At 36.1% G+C, this 22,958-nt stretch overlaps 1 protein-coding gene across 3 annotated transcripts in view; it reads left to right on the plus strand.

Moving 5' to 3' along the window:
• The window catches only part of CXCL12 (C-X-C motif chemokine ligand 12), a 62,952-nt gene that overhangs the window by 16,136 nt on the left and 23,858 nt on the right, over positions 1 to 22,958 (plus strand). Inside the window, exon 4 of one of the 3 annotated variants that reach the window (XM_074232657.1) lies at positions 101 to 2,023. The exons of 1 other annotated variant lie outside the window; for it this stretch is intronic. In XM_074232657.1, coding sequence (XP_074088758.1) covers positions 101 to 179 — 79 coding nt within the window. In that variant the 3' untranslated portion in view covers positions 180 to 2,023. One more of the 3 variants, XM_074232659.1, reaches the window with a different exon arrangement.

Genomic DNA, 22,958 nt, shown 5'->3' on the forward strand with positions numbered 1-22,958 from the left:
CAAATTCATGATGATCAAAGTGCTGTTAAGCTGCTCTCAGCACTTTGAATGCCTCTGTTGTATTTTTCAACAAATTTAAATTGTTCATTTTTCTCATTAGAAAAAAAAAGCGTCTGGAGATCCCAGCTAAAATGCCACAAAAGAACATTTGTTTCTCAGTTACCCACCATTTGATCTGAGCAGACTGCTGTTGCACAATTGATGGGAGCAAAGGTCTGATGATAGCAGTTTAATAAACTTTTGGGTGTAGAGGAAGAAAATCTTCCTTGGGAAGAGCTGTATTGATTGAGAGTGGATGGCAAAGAGCTGGGTCTATGCTCCTCATTCTCCTCCCAAACACTAAAGACATCTGACTGTTTGCTGATCCAACTAGTGGTGAAATATCAGGCAAAATGGTCACATTCCTTGGAGAACCTTTGGGAACTCTGCTCAGGAAAAGAGGTGGCTAAGTTGACCATGTGATATACTGGAAGCTGTTGCTTCATAATCAAACCTTTGCTCATGACAAAATGGTTTTCATTAATCCATCAAAGTGAAGAAACAATGCTTAGCTGCTTGAGTATAAAGGATGAAGTTGGCTCAGGCCCCAGAGCATGACGGAAAACAATTTAGCTTCTTGGAACCAACAGGTCGGGGGTGAAACATGTTAACCAAGCTTACTGTGTGATGATGGAAAATTATGTTTTCCACATTGCAACTGGGAAAAGAACTCCTTGGTTCTGCCACCATGGAGTTTTCTTTGGATTTCTGACCTTAGCATTCTTTTCCCTTTGCTTTTCTAAGAAAGTGCCAGTTGGGTTCCATTGATATGCTTGGGAAACATGCCAAGGTCAAAGAGGGAAGTAAAATAGTTTGAATTTAATTAGTGTGGCCATTTGCCTTTCCTAATTGCTACCCATCTCTACAGCACTTTATCTTGTTAAGTGGCTTTTGTAAAAATATTCATCAGCAGTATTGATCCTAATTTACTTGAGACAGTGGAGAAGTAACTGGTGCAAACCCAAATATTTTCACTGCCTTTTTGAATTTTAACTCTTTAGCATAATCTACTGAACTCTTTCTCAAGAGCTATGTTCCCTTTAAATCTAACTTAAGGCAACAAGATACAGAATAATGGCATTACATGTGTTAAGGATCATATTTAAATTAAAGGAGGTTTTCTGGGACTCCTTTCCTGAAGCTATTTTATTCATGCCTTGCCTCATCAGTATCTTCACTGCCGTGTTAAATGAAAATGACATAGATGTGATAGCTAAAGGGAACTAGATGTTTAGCAGGATAGAGTTACATTTCAATACAGGATTGCTAGCTTCTAGATAGCCTGGTTGGGTAGCAATTAAAGGTCATGGTCTTTGCATAGCAAAAAGCCTGTTCATGTGGTATGTTATGGTCATCTTGGATGCAAGGGAGCTAAACAAACCCATGTCCTTGGGAAACCCAAAGAGTGAGTCATGTGTCAATCAGCACATGTGCTCTGAAGTCTGTGAACAGCTTTCTCATCATCTGGCCAATTCTGCCCCTTCTGAGAACTTGTTTGTGTAAGTATGATTTCCCATATATCCTGCTCATAATCTCAGGTTAATGAATGCTTTTGTCCTTCATTCATACTGCACTGATTCTTTAAAATGAGGTTATTGCCAAAGACCAATTTCTGTTTTATTCTGTTTGATCAAAATTTGTCCTGTTTTCTTGTCAATTTGTCCATGTTTTTAGTCTTTTCTGTTTATTCCACCTTCCTCTTCATCTTTCATACTGACCACTGTACTAACTCTGAACTGCCTTCACTATTCAGTCATAGTGATGTGGGACCCTTTGTTTCCAGGGTCTTTTCCGAAAGGAAGAACATCACATGAGATTTTGAAGTAATTCTTGAAACATCAACATCAAGGGCATTCCAAGCAGACATTGATGTTTGAACCTTTATTGATCTTTGAGAATTGACCACCTGTCTTTGAATAGGGTCCAATGATGACTAAGCCTTTAGTCGGACTTTGCCTTAATGGTATTTCACTCTGTTCTTCATTAACAGGAGGTTCAAGATGTAAAAGGCACGCTTTGTAAGACTGAAGCCTGAAGGATTTCTAACTATAGGACCAGGAAGCAGATAACAAGTTTTAGGGAAGGAATGCTCATGGCTGTCACCAGGCAGCTCTAGGGAAGGCTAATGCATTTCAAAGGCTCTGTTTTGCACAAATCCCGGCTTGCTTTCACTGTATTATCATGTAGCAAGATATATGGTGTTTATTTTTTATTAAGTTTGTTCTATTGAATGTCACTGGTGACAGATATGAACTCATTAGATTAAGTTCTTTATTTTTACTTATGTTATCATTTTTCCTTTGTGAGCCCTAGTTTATCTTGCACTCAGTATTTGGGGCGCACCAAAGAGTTACTGGGTTTTATGTATAAATAAATGGCAGGACATGAGCTTCAATATGTGCCAAGATTTTTAACTAAAGAGTATGACATGGACATGAAGGATATGGTCATATTTAGGAATATGGACTCAGAAAAACAGCTTCCATTGTAGGCCCAATATTGGGTGGATGACCTGATTTTTTTTTTTAATCAATATGTTGCCTCTCTTCATGTGAGAACAGAAAAACATCTTTTTAGAACAAGAGGAAATCATCTAGGAGGATCTTAAATGCTTAAAATATTGGCCCATTATTGGCCATTGTCAAAAATGTGAGGGCAGAGCAGGGCTACACCATCCATGTTGTCACCTGCATCCCATCATTTTCTCCTCATTTTCATTTTTTTTTCTCCATCCATCACCATGTATATCTGAGACTGTCTCTGTCCATGGCACAGGAAAAGAAATCTCTCAAGACTAAACTTTTGATTTAAAGCAAGCATTGGAAAATAAGTGTAAATATGTTATCTCCCGAAAGTATACTGCCAATGGTGTTTGTTTCCTATGTGTCTTGTGTGGAATATTGTCAAAATGTCAAATACTGTGTTTTGTGTAGCATTGATGTCCAACTATGTCCAGTGTAAAATTTTGTATGCTCTGTTAGAATGCAAAAGCTGTGTTGAATATATGTATGGTGATGTCTCTTGATCCCACTGCCAATTTGTTAATGTGTATGGGTGTGTGTGGGTGATGGTGTGTGTGTGTGTGTGGGGGGGTGTAGCCTTTTGCTTTGGGGTTGTTTCATCTCCTCAAGGATCAAAGGATCAACAATGTTCCCTTGCTCCATTGAGCTGTCTTTCTGGACACTCATTCTGTTGCAGGCTGGGCAAACATTTTGGAAATTGTGGGGAGAGCTTCACTCTGTTGAAGCTAAGATTAGAAAAGTTAGAAATCAAAATGTCCTGGAAAGACTTCTCCTGTGTTGTGAATAGCAGAATTTAAAAATAAAATAAGTCTGTAGAACATGAAAATATCTCCTAAAAAAGAACATGACTTGGTTCCACACTTGCACTAATCTAGAAATCAAAGCTCCTCTCTGTGCTTCAAAGGAGACTTGACTGACTTATTTTGCAGTATTACCCCCTGTCTAATTCTTTTTGGAAAGGAGTTATTTGGTCTAGTCTTGAAATAGGTCAGGCAGGAGGCATCTACCATTCATACTTTCAGACTGATCCCCTGTTGCCTCAGCCTTATCCAACCCTGTCTTTTAGGGGTCTTTTTAGTTCCAGAAAATTATGGGTCTTTTTTTTCCCCCCTTGAGCTAAGGGATTAAAATGTCTCATTCATTGATTCAGCAAAGTGCCTACTCTATGGTAGACCCATAGTTATTTCCCTTGCCTCAGTTTGAATCCTTTAATAATCTATGAAATTATCAAGAAAAACTGAAGAACAATTGATAGATCAAGCAATAAATTATGTGCCTACATTGTGAAAGGAAAATTGGATTTTAATTTTTTTTGGATTTAATAATCTAAGGGATTATCAATAGCATCTGTTAAACATTAAACATTATATTGTAGAACTAAGACATAATTTTTTTTTAAATTGGATCTGAACAGTGGAAGAAGTTGAATCAGTCAGCTGAAATAATTTCTTTATTCTAATTTAGACAACCAGAATCATTCCCCAATCTTTTTTGTTTTAAAAAGATGGAGACTACAATTAATTTCAAGACTTGCCTTATCGGGTCCCTACTTAAAATTAATTTGTCATTTCCCTAACTTAGCTGCTCAGTTATATATAAAGCAAAATTTTGTTGGAAATATATTTTTTTTTTGTTTTTTTTAAATATGAATCTGGGGTTCTAAAAGTTTTAGGTCTTCCATCCTGGTTTCTTAGATATTTGGAATCTTGGATCAATGGCTCTGCATGCAGGCTCCAAAGTCCCTAGATCATATAAAAGAGAAGAAAGCTACATTTTTGTTTTTGCTTTTTGGAATTTCAGTTAACTACAGTTTTCTAGGAAATGTTTCACATCTTTGTCACCTAGAGGGTGGAAATAGAGACAGGAAGAAAAATGCTATTGTGTAAGAACCAAATTTCCCCACCCCCAAGTTGACCCAGATAGGCATTCATTGAAGCAGTCCATTTGCAAATGAATATTCACTAAGTGCTCCTTGATTTTAGAGATATGTGTTTTGTAGACCATGAGGCCATTCAACCCCATGGAATAATAAAAGAGCATTTGTCTTGATACAGAATCTTTTCTATTGAAGTCCCAGCTCCCCCTCACATCCTTTGCATCAGAAATGTTGAATGAGGAAAGTAATGTTGTAACCCACTTTATTTCTGTTAAGAAAAAATGACTGGGCTCCAGTATCTTGTACTTTAATTTGAATTACATTTCATTGTGGTTTGAGTATCCCAGCTTTAGGTGGACCAATTGAGAGGTATACCTATTGGGATGCTGAGATGGAGTAGAAGGGAGTTCAGCTCTAAAACCTGACCAAAGATGAATTTAGAGAAAGGAATCATTTTGGGGTAGGGACCTACAAAGCCACTGACAGCATCTGAAAACAGAGGAGGATCAAAAGCATGTAGACAAAAGAAGAAGCATATTTTCAGTAAATGTCACCCTTATCTATTGTGGAAAAAACCACACACACTCTCCAGCAGGGAGGGAATGTGAACCAGGAGAGTGAGTCACATCTGGAGCTGTGACTTTGGCCAACAATATGCTTTCACAGCTTCAATTCCAAATTCTTCTTGATTTTTTGTCTTTTTTTTTTTTAAATAATTGTGATGTTCCTGTTATAGGAGATGGTGACATTTGAATCTGAGGGCATACCTTGGAAGTGAAACTAACTGGTTTCTTGCATGTTTTCTGCATGCTATTACTCCTACAAGGCCTCTATTCAAGTCCTTTTTGTATAAATTGATTTCTCTAATCGATCAGGAGTCAGTATCATCACTACTTTGGGGGCTTTGGACCTTGCTCCCTTTGAAATTCTTCATATACAAATGTTGGACAGGAAAAACACCCCCTGAGAAATGCTTCTTCCCAAAATCTGGCTTTATTTATTTTTCTTATCAGAAACTTTTAGGTTCTAGACAAGACCGACCCACTTTTGCCTTCAAGGGCCCAGAAGGAACTTTTGGCCCTGGAAATCATTTTTGTAAAAGTTCAGTCCCTGATCAATGATAACAGTATTGTTGTGTTGTTATTGTAGTGTTGTTGAAATGTGATAAATACTGTATTTTGTATTTTTTAAAAAAGCAAATCTCCCATATAATGTGAAAGAATTTCCTCGAGAAGGCAGCTGTATAGTATATACATCATGCTTCTTTTTTAAAAATGTAACTCCTTTTGAAAAAGAAAAAACATGTTTTTCAACAAATTCATGTCTTTGATGGATATATATGCACTTATCATTTTCTTAATAAAGATCTGTATTCAAATACGATGTTCAGTGGACTAAGAACTGATATTTTTCAATCATATTTTGTTTTGCTACAAATCTCCTTTTCAAATAAGCCCAACCTATCACATGATGAGAGAAGTTATGTACAACTAGATTTGGTATTGGGGGGAGGAAACAATCTGATTAATTAATTATAAACATAGATATAAATATATACATATATGTATAAACAGATACACACATGACACATACATTTGACCTCATCAAAATAATCTCAACAGATATAATAGCTCTTACTTTGGTTTCAGTGAAATTCATCTTAAAAGATTATATTAGTCTTCTGTAATCAGATTATTAATTGTCTATTATGTTCCAGACATTGCACTATGGGGTTGTTTTTTCTCATTTAGAGCAACATGACTTAGAAGGAACAGGGACTTCTCACTGAAGGTTAAGTAAAGACAACAGAAAGACTCATGAAGTCATGATGGTATTACTTTTTACTTGGGGCACAGACCATATGACTTCCCTATCATTCTTGAACTTCTTCAAGTGAAAGCTAGATGGCCAATTGAGGGGACGCACTGGGAACCATGATCATTACATGTTAATAAGTAGAAGCTGGATACTTAAAATGGGGTATTGTCCAAAGGATTTCTTATTTGGATATGTTGTTTAATCACTTTTTAGTCATATCTGACTCTTCATGACCCCATTTGAGGTTTTTTGGCAAGGATATTGGAATGGTTTACTACTTCCTTCTCAAGCTCCTTTTACAGATGAAGGACTAAGGCAAATGGGGTTAAGTGAGCTGCCCAGGATCATACAGCTACTAAATAGCTAAATATTTTTGAGATTCCTTCCAATGCAGAAATTCCAAAATACCTTAGTTTCTCAAACTTTTCCCCTTGAAATCCCTTTTCTATATCAGTAGCATGGAATTTAAACAGAAATGGGGGGAAACCATATATAATTAATTAATTTTTAATATTTAATTAATTAGATATAATATGAGGAATGTAGGGTGTTGGTCTTCACAGGGTGCAGAGGGGGAGCCCTTAGGGAATCCATTACAAAGGGGGAATGGCCCAGCCAATCAAAAAACTGGGAGAGTTCTTTTAATCCCATTTCAGAGATGGCAAACCCAAGACCAGTTCTCAGCCCATCAAGAGTGACCTAGAGATATTAACCTACTGTAATTGAGTTTGCATAATTAGGTAATTGAATATTAACCCACACCCCCCCCCCCCGTGACCATTGGGGTTCATCAGCATACCATGATGTGGGGGGGGGATCACATTAGGGTCATGTCATGGGATGGGTAGACCTCTTAGATTGTAACTCAAATTCTGAGAGTCTATGAAAATCCAAGAGAGAGAGGAAAGAGTTTCTGAAGACCATAAATTACCTGACGTTCGAATGCTACCTTGTGCCTCACGCCAGGTGAGGTACCCGTATTCTGTAGGATTTGTGAATAAAAATATACAATTTTCTCTCCCTCTAGCAGGTTTTTCTTTCATTCTTTTGTAATAATTATAAGAATCCAGGTAAACCACAAAACTCTTTTCACTATTTACAATATAATATTATATGTGTTTTATTATTTTTTATTTATTTTGTTAAGTATTTTCTAATTACAATTTAATCTGATTTGGGCCCAACTTTGTAGTGATGCGAGACATATGTGGTCCTTAGGCTGTTTGACCCATCTCTTCTATATTATACAAAAAGTGGTTTCATGAAAAATATATGATATTGATGATATTATTCCCCTTTAAATTTGCAATCAATTGCTAACCATTCTGTCAAAAGAATTATTCATTTATTTATTTACCTTCATTCTTTGATCACTTGTATTTTGTAAAATATAAAACATCATCCTAAAATATTTAAAGGTTAATCTAAAAAGACTACTTTTGAACATATCTGGCAAAATTATTTTAATTTCCTCTATTCTGATCCAAAATTTCCCAGTTGACTTTACCCACATCACCATCTCAAATCTGGGAAATCCTCAAAATTAGGCTAAGGAATTTGTGTATTCATTATCCTATATGCTATAGCTATTCTTTCTGGTTTCTTCTCCAGTGGACCACGACACCCCTTCTAAGTTAAACTCATCACTCTCTCACCCCTCAGTTTCCTCTCCCCTCTGATTGGAAGGTTAGAGAGTAGAGTACCAAACTCCACCCAATTCTTACCTTTATAAAAGACAGGAATTGGCACATCTGCACCCTTGTCTAATTTTATATCCATGGAACAAGAAGTCCCTTGGTCTCCCTCCTGCCTCTGGCCTCCTTGTATCTCTTTTCTCTCCTCATTAGATTGGAGGCTTCTTGAGAAAAAGAACAGTCTATCTCTTTGTTAATTGTATCCTCAGTACTTATCACAATGACAGGCATAAGATAGGGGTTTAATAAATATTTATTGGAGTGGATTGTCTATTCAATTAAAATCTAGATCCATATGTCAGAGACATCTATATAGAAAGGAAAAGTAATTATTGAAACCCTGGCAGTAGGAGAAAGTATCCAGAAAGAGATTGAGGCTACAAGAGATGAGTTTTGGAGTATACACACATTTAAGCTGTGGAAAGATTAATAATAAAAGTCAACATGAGACAGAAGAGGAGGGATGAGAGAAAGGCAAGAGAACCTGAGAGGACAAGGCCTCAGAAGTCAAGGTAGAAGAGGGTAACAAAAATGGAGGGGTGATCAGAGGTCAAATGCTCCAGAGAAGCCCCAGAAGATGAAGATGCAATAGTACTCAATTCTAAATAGTGATGAATGGCTCATTTATGACTTTGAAGAGATTCATTTGAAGATATGAGAGCAGAAAATAGTTTTCACAAAGATATGAGTGGGTGATGATTAAATGTAGAAGTGGCAAGTGTAGACAGTTGTTTGATTTGAAAGTCTAACAGGAAAGACACAATTTTCATAGAATAAAGAAGTTCTGAAATGTTTGAAGTCTAAGGAGAAGATTGGAGAGATTGAGAGATTGTAGATGCCTGCCCCTGGGCAATGGAGAACCCTGGGAGAATTTTGAAAATTGTATTTTCATGAAAGGAATATTGGTTGTGCAAAGGAGAAATTGTAGGAGACAGATACCAGTAAGAGAAAGAAATGAAATAGTTTAGGTGAGTATTTAAAAAGTAAGGTGGTTGAATATTGTGGGGTTTTTGTTTGTCTTTTTTTTAATACAGATTTAAGATATCTTAATACAGGTTGAGTGAGGTTCATGACTCTAAAGTGGGAAGCACAAGACAGCACTAATGAGGAATCAGCAAAGTGAAAATAAAGCAAACCTGTATTATTGTAGAGAAATATTTATAATAAAAACAGTTGGATCCAGACTCAGATACTGAATAATTACCTAGCTGTGTGGCCTTGGGCAAGCCACTTAACCCCATTTGCCTTGCAAAAACCTAAAAAAAAAGAAAAAAAGAACAGTTGGGCAGAATGGAAATAAGTTAAGTCTATTAATGTGTATGAAGTGGGGTTTTTAAACTAGTAAATTCTAATGGTTGCATGTATGCACATATATGCAGCTGTACATAGGTGTGTGCACATATGTTTTGTGTTTGTATTGTATATTTATACATGTCATATAGGCACTGGGACTTCCTGGAATATACACATTTATATGGAAATGCATATGTATCTATACACACTATATATATATGTATGACTTGTGCCCATATGTGTACAGATGCACAAAAAATTAAATCTATTTATATGTGTAGGTCAGTTAGGTGGTACAGTGGATAAAGTACTCATCTTCCTGAGTTCAGATAGGGCCTCAGGGCCAAGACACAGAAATTCTTTCAAGTAATAGCCAAGAGACCAATGTCAATAGATCAACAAATGCTTTGAGTAAGATTGGAAAGGAAAACATACCAAGTAAAACAAATCTATAAAATGCTATTATGCTGAACTTACAAGTCAACAAGTCTGAGTTTGAAACACCTCTGGTACTAATGATATATTTAACTTAGTCATTGATCTCCCCTAAGTTTCAGCTTCTTCATCGATATAATGATTGAATTAGATGAAAGTCCCTTACAGTTCTAAAAGTTTAATGTTCTAGATTTCCTCTCAGCTCTGATCTTCTATGATAATAGGTCCCAATGATTCAGCACTTCCTTTCCAAGTATAGATTTTGTTTTCAAATAAATTCCCATGTATCTAATTATCTCATGGGACTCTCGGGCCACTCTCTGCTCACTACAGTCTCAAAGTTGAATGCCAGAAATCAACTGAAGTTCTTTCCTTTTAACCCAAATCCAGCAAGATTTAAGGGCCATTGGAAGGGCACCCCAATAATCTGGCAAATAAATCAATACTTCTCCCTTTTCTGAGCTGGCAATATGTGTGTATGATGACTTGGTTTGATCTCTACTGAATTCAGCATCTGGCCACTTAAAAGACCTTCCTTTTTAGCACTGTTGTTTTCCATCTTCCCTGTCAGGATATCACTGTCCTGTCTACTGACCAGTTCTAGGTCCAATCCAATGATTTGGTGTCCCTACCAGCCCTGAAGTTTCTTTACTAAACATATTTAGAACTCCTCTGCCCATCAAAGAAAGACAGTTTTTAAAAATCCTTCCAAATAATCCTATTCTTATCTGAATTTGTCACAGAGACATAAGGGAGCCAGATAATGAAAATGAGAGGAATGGAGCATTTTAGAATGTGAAAGCTTCAAGAGACTTCAAGGACAGGGTGCTGGGGAAGTCAACCTCTCATTCCATTTCCATAGGGCTTGGATCTCCTCTGTTAGATCTCTCTACATTTGGAAAGTTCTCAATGGGAGCCAGGCTAAAGGTTTATGGTGTCATTTTAGTCAGTTATTTCTTTGTATTTGAATATGATATTATTAGTAGTATGATTGTTATAATATATTATATATATATATATCATATTATTATAATTGCTATTAAATGAGAGACAATGTGTAGTAGATGGAGAGCCAGGATCAAAGCAAGGAAGAGCTGAGCTTGGGTCCTGCTTTTGGAGTATACCTAGGCAAGTCATGTAACTCTCTAAGAAAATGGCTTGCTGCATCCTTGTAGAGCTGATGCCCAACTGCACTGTAGAGAGTTTCTTCATCTGGAAGTTTCCTAGACAGAAATCCTGGACTTAATTCAATCCCCACCCCAACAACACCACCAACAACAGGAATACCATCGACAGCAATAGCTCCACAATCAACAACACCGACAGTAATGACATCAGAAGTATCCTCAACAAGAACAATGACAATACCATCATCAACTTCAACAACATCCCTAGCAACAGTAATAGCAACATCATCAGCAACATTAAGAACCGTCATCAGCAACATTGAGAACCGTCATCAGCAACATTAAGAACCATCATCAGCAACATTGAGAACCGTCATCAGCAACATTGAGAACCGTCATCAGCAACATTGAGAACCGTCATCAGCAACATTGAGAACCGTCATCAGCAAAAGGTACACCAACTCTACATCCTCATCAACATCAACTTCTACAACACCATCACCATCAATAGCAACAGCAGCGGCAGCATTAACAGCAATAATATCAAAGACACCAACAACAGAAGAACCACATCGTCAAGAACAACACCAGCGTCAACAACCTCATTTCTATAACCCTTTGGAGTTGCAGTGTTTATTTGCATTTTCTCACTTGATCTTCAAACAACATATAGTATGGGTCCTTTTGCCAATAATAATCATAATATTAATAATAGCATTTATAGAGTACTTTAAGGTACGAAAAAGCTTTACAAATATTCTTTGATCCTTGATGAGGAGATGTTATTAGAATTACCATTTTATAGATAATGAAACATCATTGATAAAACTACAAAAGTGGTAAATATATGCAGCAGGTTTTGAACTTGGGTTTTTTATAACTCTAGGTCCAATGATGTATCCACTGAGCCACCCAACTACCTCCATGCAAAAGACAGGAAATAGAAAAATTACCTCTATTTCTTATATAAGGGAATGGAGACTCAAAGAGGAAAGTGATTTACTAAAGACCCAGATCATAAATGGTGGCATTAGGAATTAGGTTAATAGATTCAGAGATATTTATTGGTGGAAATTTAGGGCTTAGACAAACATCCAGGTCTTTTTACTCCAAAAATGGGTATCTTACATTATAGGATGCTGCCTTTTAGGGTCGGCAAATACTGTGTAGACTGACTGTGGAAGCACCAGGTAAGTTCCTTCCTATCCCATCAAAGACCATCCTTGATGCTTCAGTAGGAAAACTTAGAAAGATCTGACAAGGGGCTAGAGGTTAGGTTGGAGGGAGATGGGATGGAACCTGATTAAGCATTTAAGAAGCAATTGAGGTGAAAGGCAATAAAGGTCTGAATTAGAGTGGTGTGCAGCTTTGGGCAAGGAGACAACCCAATTTTATGAGTTAAATCAGGGACATAATAGAGTTTTGTAGAAATGACACAGGGTTTGAAGTTAGGGGATAGTGTTTATGAATCGGAATTACTACTCATGCAATTTTAGAAAATCACTTTGCTTCTCTGAGCCTCAGTTTCCTGCTCTGTAAAAGAAGGAAAATATACTAGCCATGTGGAAAAATCCTGTTCAGCTCTGGACCTAAGACACCATGAACTTTAGGAGTTCTTTCTACCTGGGTTTCAAAGAACATTTTAGATCCTCTTTTGAATTCCAGGGTTAAAGGCAGGGTCTAGGTGAAGGAGGACACCAGAGGAAGGCATGTGGCCATGCAGAGAAGACTTTGAAGAAGTGGACAAGAAAAATATAGGAACATCTAAGCAAAATCAGAGTAAGTTTGGCATTCTGTACAAAAGCTTCCCTGGATTGCAGGGGATTCGTCTCGGCTACAAGGAAAAAAATAAATGGAGAAACTGAGAAGCCAGATATCTTTGGAAGGTCTGATTTACTTATCCTCTTGATCCATTCTCTCAGATCAACCCTAGGAACACAGGCACAGGCAGGTGGTGCCAATGAAGATGGGCTCACCATCATTGTTACTGGCCCAGAAGAACAAGAGTCATGCCATATAATCATCCAGTACCTACCTCATATTCATGGTGGCCCAGTTTGCTTTGGCATATCTTGGTAAAGATAGCTAAGAGCTGTTGGGAATAATAGAGGTATTTGGGAGAGTAAAAAAATTCACTGAATTTGGAGTCAGAAGAGTAGAATTCAAAATCCTTAAGGAACCTTGAGCAATTCAACTCAACACATTGATTCCCATGTTCAAGGCAACGTGCTATTAGTGATACAAAGACAAAAGGAAATCCATCCCTTCCCAAGAAACTTATATTTATTGAAAATAAAGGACATCTGTAACAGTGAATCAAGAAGCATATATTAAGCACCAAGCATATACTAGGTACAGGGGCCATAAAAATATAAATGTTATAAAGGATCTTTTGCTTTTAATCTGTTATGTTTTAAAGTCACTTCTAATTGTCATAAGATTCTATCTCTATTGTTTAAAAATGACCTCAGAAACTTACCAACTAGATAATAGACCTTTTACAAATCCCTTAACCTGTTTGTCCTCCTTTCCTCAATTGTAAAATGGACTAGAGAAGGAAATGGTAAACCAGTGTCTTTTTTTTTTTAGGTTTTTGCAAGGCAAATGGGGTTAAGTGGCTTGCCCAAGGCCACACAGCTAGATAATTATTAAGTGTCTGAGGCTGGATTTGAACTCAGGTACTCCTGACTCCAGGACTGGTGCTCTATTCACTGTGCAAACCAGTGTCTTTATCAAGAAAATCCCAAATGGGATCACTAAGAACAGCAACAGATACAGATATATGTATATACATATATATGCATATATATATATATATATATATATATATGTATATACATATATATGCATATATATACATGCATATGTGAATACATGCATTCACATACATATATATGTATATCTATCTCTATCTATATAGCTGTATATATTTATACATACATATATCTATATATATATATATATATATATATGTAATACATATATATGTACCTGGATATATACATACACACACACTCTGTGTGTGTGTGTGTGTGTGTGTGTGTGTGTATTAGATAATTCTAATATGAGCCAAGCAGGAAGAGGCATGGAGAATAGAGGGAAGCAGGAGCCTAAACCTGGTGTGCAGCTCAAGTTTGGAGAATTAGTGTTGATTGATACTGGAAGGGAAAGAGTGGTTTTAGAAGATTTGGAGAATTTATGACTGATATTCCAACTCCTGAAACTGTGAAGAGGTGCTTTTGGTCTTTGTTGTAGATCTGATTTGGCAGGATAACTCAGACAATTCAAAATCTCCCAAGCCTTCACCATTTAGCAGGGAACTGAAGCTACTGAGGTCTTCACAGGGACAACTGAAGAACCAGGATAAGAAAGATGGAAGTTGAGCCTTCAAAGGAACTAGGGGTACCAGGGTGGGGATGCGGAACCTCATAAGCATCAGGACTGCTTGTTCCAAGGTGCTGGAGCAGAAGATGGGATATCCTGACCAAAGAATAGTAGAGAGGTCAACTTGACTGGAGAACTAAGTACAATGAGAGGGTGGTAAAATATAATCAGCCTGACTGTGAACAACCAGAGAAGTAGGAAGTTCTGCCATGAAAAATTATATCCGATTCATAAACTGATATCCATATCTTCATCCAATTCATTGTTAACAAATCTTGAATAGAACTCAAAAAGATCAGAAAATTCTGTGATATCCCTCATTTTACTAGAAACTAAGACCCTAAGATGTGAAATGAATTGCCCAAGGTGACCAAGGAAGTATTTGGTAGAGCTGGGATGTGACCTTGGTTCCCAGGTCTCAAAGTTCATCACTCATCCCATTGTATCATACTGCGCCAATTATCTCACATGGTCTGAATGAGGTTGAAACTCAGTCAAAAAAACATTTATTGAATGCCTACTATATGCCAAGCATTGGAGATGTGATGAAAGACAAAGTACTATCATTACCTTTGAGAAGTTCATAATCTTATCAACAAAAATATATATATCTGCCTTATTATATCCAGGAGTTGTTACTCTAGAAAGATGTCAAAAATCTGCTTGAACCTACAAAAGAGGCCAGCATGTTGGAGGGAATAAATAAATCTCCAACGTTACCATGAATTCCCTTATTTTAAAACACTTGCTCATCACTTATGTTTGAAAAGTATGTTAAAATCATTTACATTGAATCTTGTTCTTCCTGCCTACCAAAGAGTAATGGATAACCATTAAGACCCATTAGGGATGGAAGGTATATGCTCCAAATATGTGTATATCTATGAATGTATACAATCATATGCTTGCCTGGATATTTAGATAAATGAACACCAAAAACAATTTTTCAGCTTCATTCATCTATTTTATTTTCATTTCAGTGGCTAACAAATATACATGATTTTTAAGTCACTTTTTCCCCCTTAGATAAAGATTAATCCACCACCACTGACTTGCCTAGCATTCTGTATGAGGTATTCAAATTGTTCTCTGTTGAACTCACTTCCATCACCACCATTAAATATCTCCCAGTTAAAGCAAGAACAAGGAAAGAAGTAGAATGGTCTCATACTCAGATGAGCTGTATGTAAAAGGGAATTCCATTCTTCAGGTAACTATATGTTCATGGGCTCCTTGAGGCACAATTCAATATGGGTTTATGCCTGTGCTCTGAATCCTTAGCAGATTTTGGAGCTTCTCAGAACTCTATTCATATGTGACAATCAATTTTGCTTTTCTACTGGAAAGAAGATATCAAATCTAAACAGAAGAAAAGGAATTCAATAAATGAGAAATTTCCCATTTTAGGTGTATTTGGCTTTTCACCACAGCCCTCCCCCTACCTTCTCTCCTAGCCCAGGTGAACGGCTTAATGACATAGGCTCACTTCCATTTGGAAGGAATCTTAAAAGTAGGAGTGAGCTGGTAAATGTTTAGCAAAGAACTCTCCTGGCACCCCCCCCAAATATGCTAGAAACATTTTTAAGTTTAATCACCTAAAATTTCTCTTCCATTTTTAAGACTAGAAAATCAACAAAATAACCACTCAATCTCTGATCTTTAGCTATTTCTAATTTCTAAAGTATAAAAGCTCACACTGAAAATTTAACATTGGATTCTCATAAGTTGACTTCAGAATATAAGTGTTTGGAAGACAACTTTTCACTTAAAATAGGAATAGCTTCAAGATATTGGTGATCTGGGAGTTCAGAATGAGATGGGGGAGACAAGCAAGCCAAAATCAAGGTAGATTTTTAAGCAATTCAAAAGGCAATTATAGCCTGGTATGATTAGAGCAGTTGTTATATAAGGAACACAAAGAAAATTGTATACTTAACTGGTATCTTTCATGGTCAACTGAATAATTGGATATATTGTGTTTTGGGGCTTTTGCTTTAATATTAAAGAGAATGTGGAAAACAAGAAAATTATATAACCAATGATTAATTATATGGTTTATAAGAACTTATGAGAATAATGTTCATTAGGTACCATCATGGGTTCCCTAAGAACAAATTATACTAAATTAAATTAATTTTCCTTTTTCAATAAATTAATTGATCAACCAAAAAGTATTTAGTAAGTATTGATTATATGCTAGTGTCTCCGCTGAGGCTACAGTGATTAAAAATAAAATAGTACTTCCTCATGGAACACACCTTTTATTGGCACGAAAATATGTACATTTGATAAATATATATATATATATATATGAAATACAGCATAACTTTGCGAGGGAAAGTATCATCATTGGAATGAACATGAATATAAATATAAGAACTCTGGTTTATGTATTTGAATAAATGAAGTACATTCAGAATAAATGTAACTTTGTACTAGCATATGAAAGATCAGTGAATTGATAGATAATGAAACGTCTTTTGCATTATAATTTTACATTTAAGCAATACATTTAACAGAATATTGAGAGAAGATGAGGAGATAAAGACTGAATGCAAATCCAGTAGTGGAGTCATAACTGTTTGAATGACATATAAAGATTCATGCTAACTTGAAGGAAAGTCTAAGACATGGATGGTATGCTGATCATATTGATGGATGACAATGGTTTAATAAAGACAAGGAATATATTAGGTGACAGAATCAGAATTTCAGAAAGTTGGAATAATGGTTCAAATCTAATAAGATAAGGTCATCAATATTTAATTGAGATAAATGATAAATTGAAAAATCAAATAAATAAATAAATGAATGAATGAATGAATGAATGAATGAATAAATAAATAAATGAATGAATGAATGAATAAAATCTTGCAGTTAGGCCCAAAAGTCAATGAAACATATACAGGATCTGGGAAATTTGTCCAGACAGCTAATCTCATATAAACAATTTTTGTCTTTAATCAGTAATTAACATTTATTAAGCACATTACATGGTGCAGGGGATAGAGCACTGACCTTGCAGTCAAATGGACAAGAGTTTGAATTCAGCTTCAGACACTGGAAGCTTAAATACTATATGACTTTGGGCAAGTCATGTAACCCTGATTGCCACACATCCAGGGTCATCTCCACATGTCCTGATTCATATCTGGCCACTGGACCCAGACAGCTCTGGAGGAGAAAGTGAGGCTGGTGACCGAGCTCAGCATCCCCTACACAAATTCAATTCATGTGCTTGTTATGGTATCACTTCCTTGATGCCATGGTCTTCTTTGATCAACCTTGATGGAAGCAGCTGACCTCAGCAGTTCAGAGAGCTAGGACAACCATATTAGACTGGCTATCCCCATCCAGAGGAAGAAAAACAAAACAAAAACAAAAGCAAAACATCCCTTCAGAATAGTCTTATGTATCTCTTAATCCTAATTCATCATCCTGAAAATGACTAATCTGTAAATGTGTTTATCAAAAATATTTATATACCATGCCAACTTGACTGTTTCACACTGAGGAAAGGGGAATGGGAAGGGAGAGTGGAAGTAAATTTTGTAACTTAAAAATTAAAAGTGTATTAAGATGGAAAAAATACGATAAAAAAAATTCTAGGGATAGAAAAAGAAAAAAGACAACTCCCTCCTTTAAGTAACTCATAAAATAATTTTGCTGTTGTTTGTTGTGTTGAGTTATCTTGAGGGGATAATTGACTGAAAGTTCAAGGTTAATGAGTACAAAAAAACATGATATGATATTATTTTAATAGTTTTAGTTAATAAATTATATAATAAAGATTTTAATAGTTTAAGAACCTGTGAGTTGATAGGTTTTCCACCACTGCTTAGTACAGTACTCTGAATATATAAGAAATCTTAATTGACAAAGTAATTGATTATTTTAACATACAATTTTAATTATCTATTCAAAAATAAATGAATAGATGAATCATTATTAAGGGATAAACCTCTCTGAATTTATGTAAAACTGATACCCAAACATATAATTCATTGCCAGATCTGTTCTAGAGATTTCCAACTTCATGAGACTTAGTAATTAAATTCAATTCAGCAAACATTTATTAACTGCTTACTGTTTACAAGGTACTATACTAAATAGCAGATACAAAAATAAAACAATCAAGTTTTCAAACTCCTGGGAGAAGGAAAGTTGTACATAGATAAGGAAGTACAAAGTAATTTAGGAGAGGGAGAATCATAGAGGGTATGTTGAAAGTAGTACCTGAAAGAAGCTAGGTCTTCTAAGGGATGGTGATGAATGAGAAGAGCATTCCAGGATTGAGACATTCCCTTTACAAAGCCATAGAGGAGAAAAAATGGATGTCAAATAGAGTGAATAACTAAGAGTTTGATTTGACTGCAACAGAGAATAGGAAAGGGATTAATACATCACTAAAAAGGTCATTCAGAGGCAAAGTGTGGGGTCTTTAAATATCAGGGCATGAGGATTCTATCTTTTATTTTAGGGATACTTTTTAATATGGGGGACATGATCAAAGCTATGTTTTAAAAATATCTCTTTGGAAGTTGTGTGGAAGATGGATTGAAGTAAGGGAGACTTTTGAGGGAGAAAAATATTAGATCACTATTGCAATGGTTCAGGGGAGATAATGGCTTGAGTTCAAGTTGGAACTATGTGAGTAGAGAGTAGGAATACATAATAAGTTTGGTAATATGTTCAATGTAGAAGAAGAGAGTAAAAGAAAGAATGAGTTAAGAATGAATTCAAGTCATGCCTTATATATAAGATATGTGATCCTGAGCAAGTCACTTAACCTTCCTGTGCCTCAGTTCCTTCACTGGTAAAATGTGGATAGTTGAATTTGATGGTTTCCAGGGCTTCTTTTCATTCTAAATTGATAATGTTTTCATTGTGGTATTGTGGACTTCAATAACTGGATGGATGGTTGTTACTTCATTTGGAATTAGAATGTTTATGGGGAGGGGGGAAAGGAATGTATGTTCCATTTGATGAATTTTGATTTTTGAGATACCTATCTGATATCCAGGTGAAGATGTCCATAAGGAAATTGATATTGTGGTATTAGAATTCAAGAGGACAGAACTATAAAGGTGATAATTGAACCCAGAGCCTGTGCAAAACTAGTATAGGCTTCAAGGATGCAGGTCATTTTTATAACATCATGAGTTAATAGAGTAAAGTATTAATGGTAGACCGTGACCTTAGAATGAAGTCACAGAAGAAGGAAAGTGATAGTCCCATTGTGTTCTATCCTGATTAGACCACATCTGGAATATTGTCTTGTGTTCAGTTCTAAGGTCCACATGGAAGCACATTGACAAGTTGGAATATGTCCAGAGGAAGGAAATGCCTCCATTCTTTAATTCATTTAGGTTTCTTATATCAAAAGTAATGGGCTGTCTAGATTTTAATCACAAAAGCATTAGCTAAGAATTCAAAAATGGAAATGAAACAAGGATACTCCCAATGTGGTTTTGAAAAGCCGTAAGCCCATCACCTTGAGGGAAAAATTCACAAGGTGTCTTGCTTAGTGTTGAAAAGTCACAGATCTCTTATGTAGGGTTGAAAAGCCATAGACTTCCAGCATGGCAGTGGGAAGTCACTGATCTCTTCAATGTCACTGAACAGGTAGATCAGTAAAACATGTATACTACTCATGTGGATTTGTAAGATGAGTGTCTTAATATCAGAACTGATGATTTTGTGAATGGTACTTCAGTTAAGATTCCTCAATAATGCCATTAGACTACAGTGTGCCTGCCTCTAGAGGGGCATGCAAGTTCAAATGAGTCAGGTTTCAAGACCGGTCTGTAACTCAGTCCTATGGCCTCTGACTTCTCTAAGCAGGTGTTTAGCCAAGCTGCCAAAGTCCTCCTGAAGGTTGAAGAAGCACTCCTTTGATCCTGTCAAATATAGTATTTTGCCCATTTGTTGGCATAATTCATATTGTGCTTGCAGGAAAAGTCTTAATGGAGCAACTTCTGCTAATCAGCTAAAATTTTAATACTCGGTCCCAATTATTTTTTCTTTAATTTTTTTTTCTTAACAAAAATTTATTTCTTTCACCCCGTTCTCATTTGGAAAATATAGAGACAATTTTTTTTGTAACAGAGATTCAAAGTAAAAGCCAAACAAGTGTCCCTCATTGTGTCCCTCTTCTAATTTAGAGAAGGGGTGAAAATACTAGAAGGATTCTTCCCTGAACTAAATTCAACATGTGGGTGTTATGACCAAAGCAGAATGTGTATGATAAGTTTTAAGTGCAATAAATAAGTTTACCTATCCAACACAAGAGATCAGAATGGTAGGATCATCAAAATTCTCTAATATGAAGACGGACTGAAAGAACTGGGAATCATTACTCCAAAAAAGAGAAGTCTTAGAAAGAAAGGGAGCTCATCACTTTCTTCAAGTATTTGAAAGATTGGCATGTAGCAAATGAGAAAGATACAGTACATGGTCAGTTCATATCACGCAACAAATTATGACAAGATTTGTTTCATTTTTTTCAAGTTCAAAATAAAATAAAAATATATGCTTAAAAAAAGAAGTAGTATTTGAATCCAGGTCTTCCTGATTCCATGTCTCGAGCTCTATAAACCAACCTAAATTAGAATGCAGCTAAAACTTGATTCTTTACTTTATCGGTATGATTTAAGCAGGATCTCCCACTCTGGAGACAAATTCTTCCTTCATACCCATTATGATCTGTTCCCCACCTATATGTGCACAAATGCACACATATACACACTCCTCCTGTCAAATAATGGGACCCTGAGTACTTATTCAAGAAGGTACACTTACCATGGTAAAGTTGAATGGAGAAGATAATTGGGCTCCTCTGAACACACAATAAACTATCTGTTCCTCTCCCTCCCCTTTCCTCAACTTTAAAAGTCTCATGTCCAAGGATTTCTGAAAAGGGTCTGATGGAGTAGAAAGAAGTCAGAATCTCTAATCCAAGATTTGATTTCAAGTACTATGCCCTTGTATTATAAAAAACATTATATAAATATAAGTTATCATTTTCCATTATCCTGAAATTATTCATCCAATATTTATATTGTTGAAAAGAAATAATGCATCATGATTGAATTAGATCAATATCTAAAACAAATCCCTGAAGATATCTCCTAAGATTCCTATCTTGTTCTAAAAGTTAAAATGCAGAAAAGACTTTTGAACCAGTGCTAGTTTCAAGAAAGGTGAATTTTTCATAAATCCCCATGTTTGAATCAGACTTGAACCAGAAACTCAAGGGTGGTTGCACATGTAGGTGATTAGGTCTTAGGGCAAGGGACCAGTACCTCAATTAGTAGCCCTGGGAACAATTTGGCCCTACTACACCAGAATGAAGAGCTGTTTTTTGGTTGTTTCTGCCAAATTAAAATAATCAGAGGGAAGAAATATCTGGGGAAAGTCAGAATTGTCCTACAGTGACACAAGCTAACCTGAAATCTTGTGTTTGTCTGTCATTTCCCCTCAAAGTCCTCCTTGAGACTATGATTTCAAGTCTACAGAGTCCACAAACTCCATTAGAAAATCACAATTCAAATCACTTCCAAGCCAAATTTCACATGCAAAAATGGCTGCAGTCCTTCTTGTGATACCCTTCTATGATTAACCAGAAGCAATGGGGAATTTTTGTCAGTTCAGTGAGGAAAGGGAGTCTATCCTTTTTTGCATCCTCTTTTGGGAAGCCAAAGACGCTCTGCCTAAACCTCTGAAATTTGGGTTATTTGCTAAAGGAGCTGCCAATGAAACAGGGGTTGATGTTTTGTTTTGATTTTCAGCTGAATGCCCCTCAGTGAACTCATAGGAAGTTAAGGCCATAATCAAGTACTGTATTTCAGTAAGTAATGAGTTACTCATTGTTCACCTCTTTTGAACTTGTGAAACATCTGAAGAAGTGTTAGAAAAGACCAGAAATATGCAAGGACACAGGCTGTACTGTCCTTTTGGTGGTACTCTTTCCAGAAGAAGATAACAGTTTATAGATTTACCAACACAGAATCTCTTGAATCCATTCCCTTCTATCTTTGAATTTGACATTGAAATAAAACCTAAACATTAACACTGTAGAAACTTGTACTGAACCCTCTTCATTCTAATGCCTTCCTTCTATTGATTATCTCCCATTTATCTTCTATAGAATTTGAGGAATATACTTGATTCTCATAGAGCAGTCTGTCTGCCTTTCTTTATGTGTGACACATAGTAGGCACTTATACTGACAGAAGCAACAAGTTGGAGGCTGCCTGGACAGAGGTACCTTGACTGTAAGACAATTTGCCAAGAACATTATCCAGACTTGGCTTTGAACTATACCCCCCTCTGAGGTTTCCTCTTGGGTCCTCATCAGACTCAGGCCATCAAGGAAATAAGACAGGAAAGGGAATCTTAGGGAAAGAAATGAATGAACTCAACCACATGGTTTTGATATAGTCCAGTGATGGGTGTGGGTATAGCTAGGGGAAGAGCTGATAATTTACTCTTGTTCAAACTCTTATTCAAAAGAGTGTTAAATCTTGATATTTCCATGTTCTCTGGCTGGACTACTAAAGGGATTATCTATTTTAGGATTATAGATCTGAAGTCAAAAGAATCCCAGAGGTCTAGTTCAATGTCATCATTTTACAGATGAAGAAACTGAGGTTTAAATAAATTAACTGGTAAGTAATAAATAGCAGAATCAGTCTAGGCTATTGAACCTAGATCCTCTGACTCCAAATTCAACCCTCTTTACATTGGATTGCAATGCAATCCAATGAAT

This window comes from Macrotis lagotis, chromosome 4, assembly GCF_037893015.1.
Source record: "Macrotis lagotis isolate mMagLag1 chromosome 4, bilby.v1.9.chrom.fasta, whole genome shotgun sequence".
Taxonomy (NCBI): domain Eukaryota; kingdom Metazoa; phylum Chordata; class Mammalia; order Peramelemorphia; family Peramelidae; genus Macrotis; species Macrotis lagotis.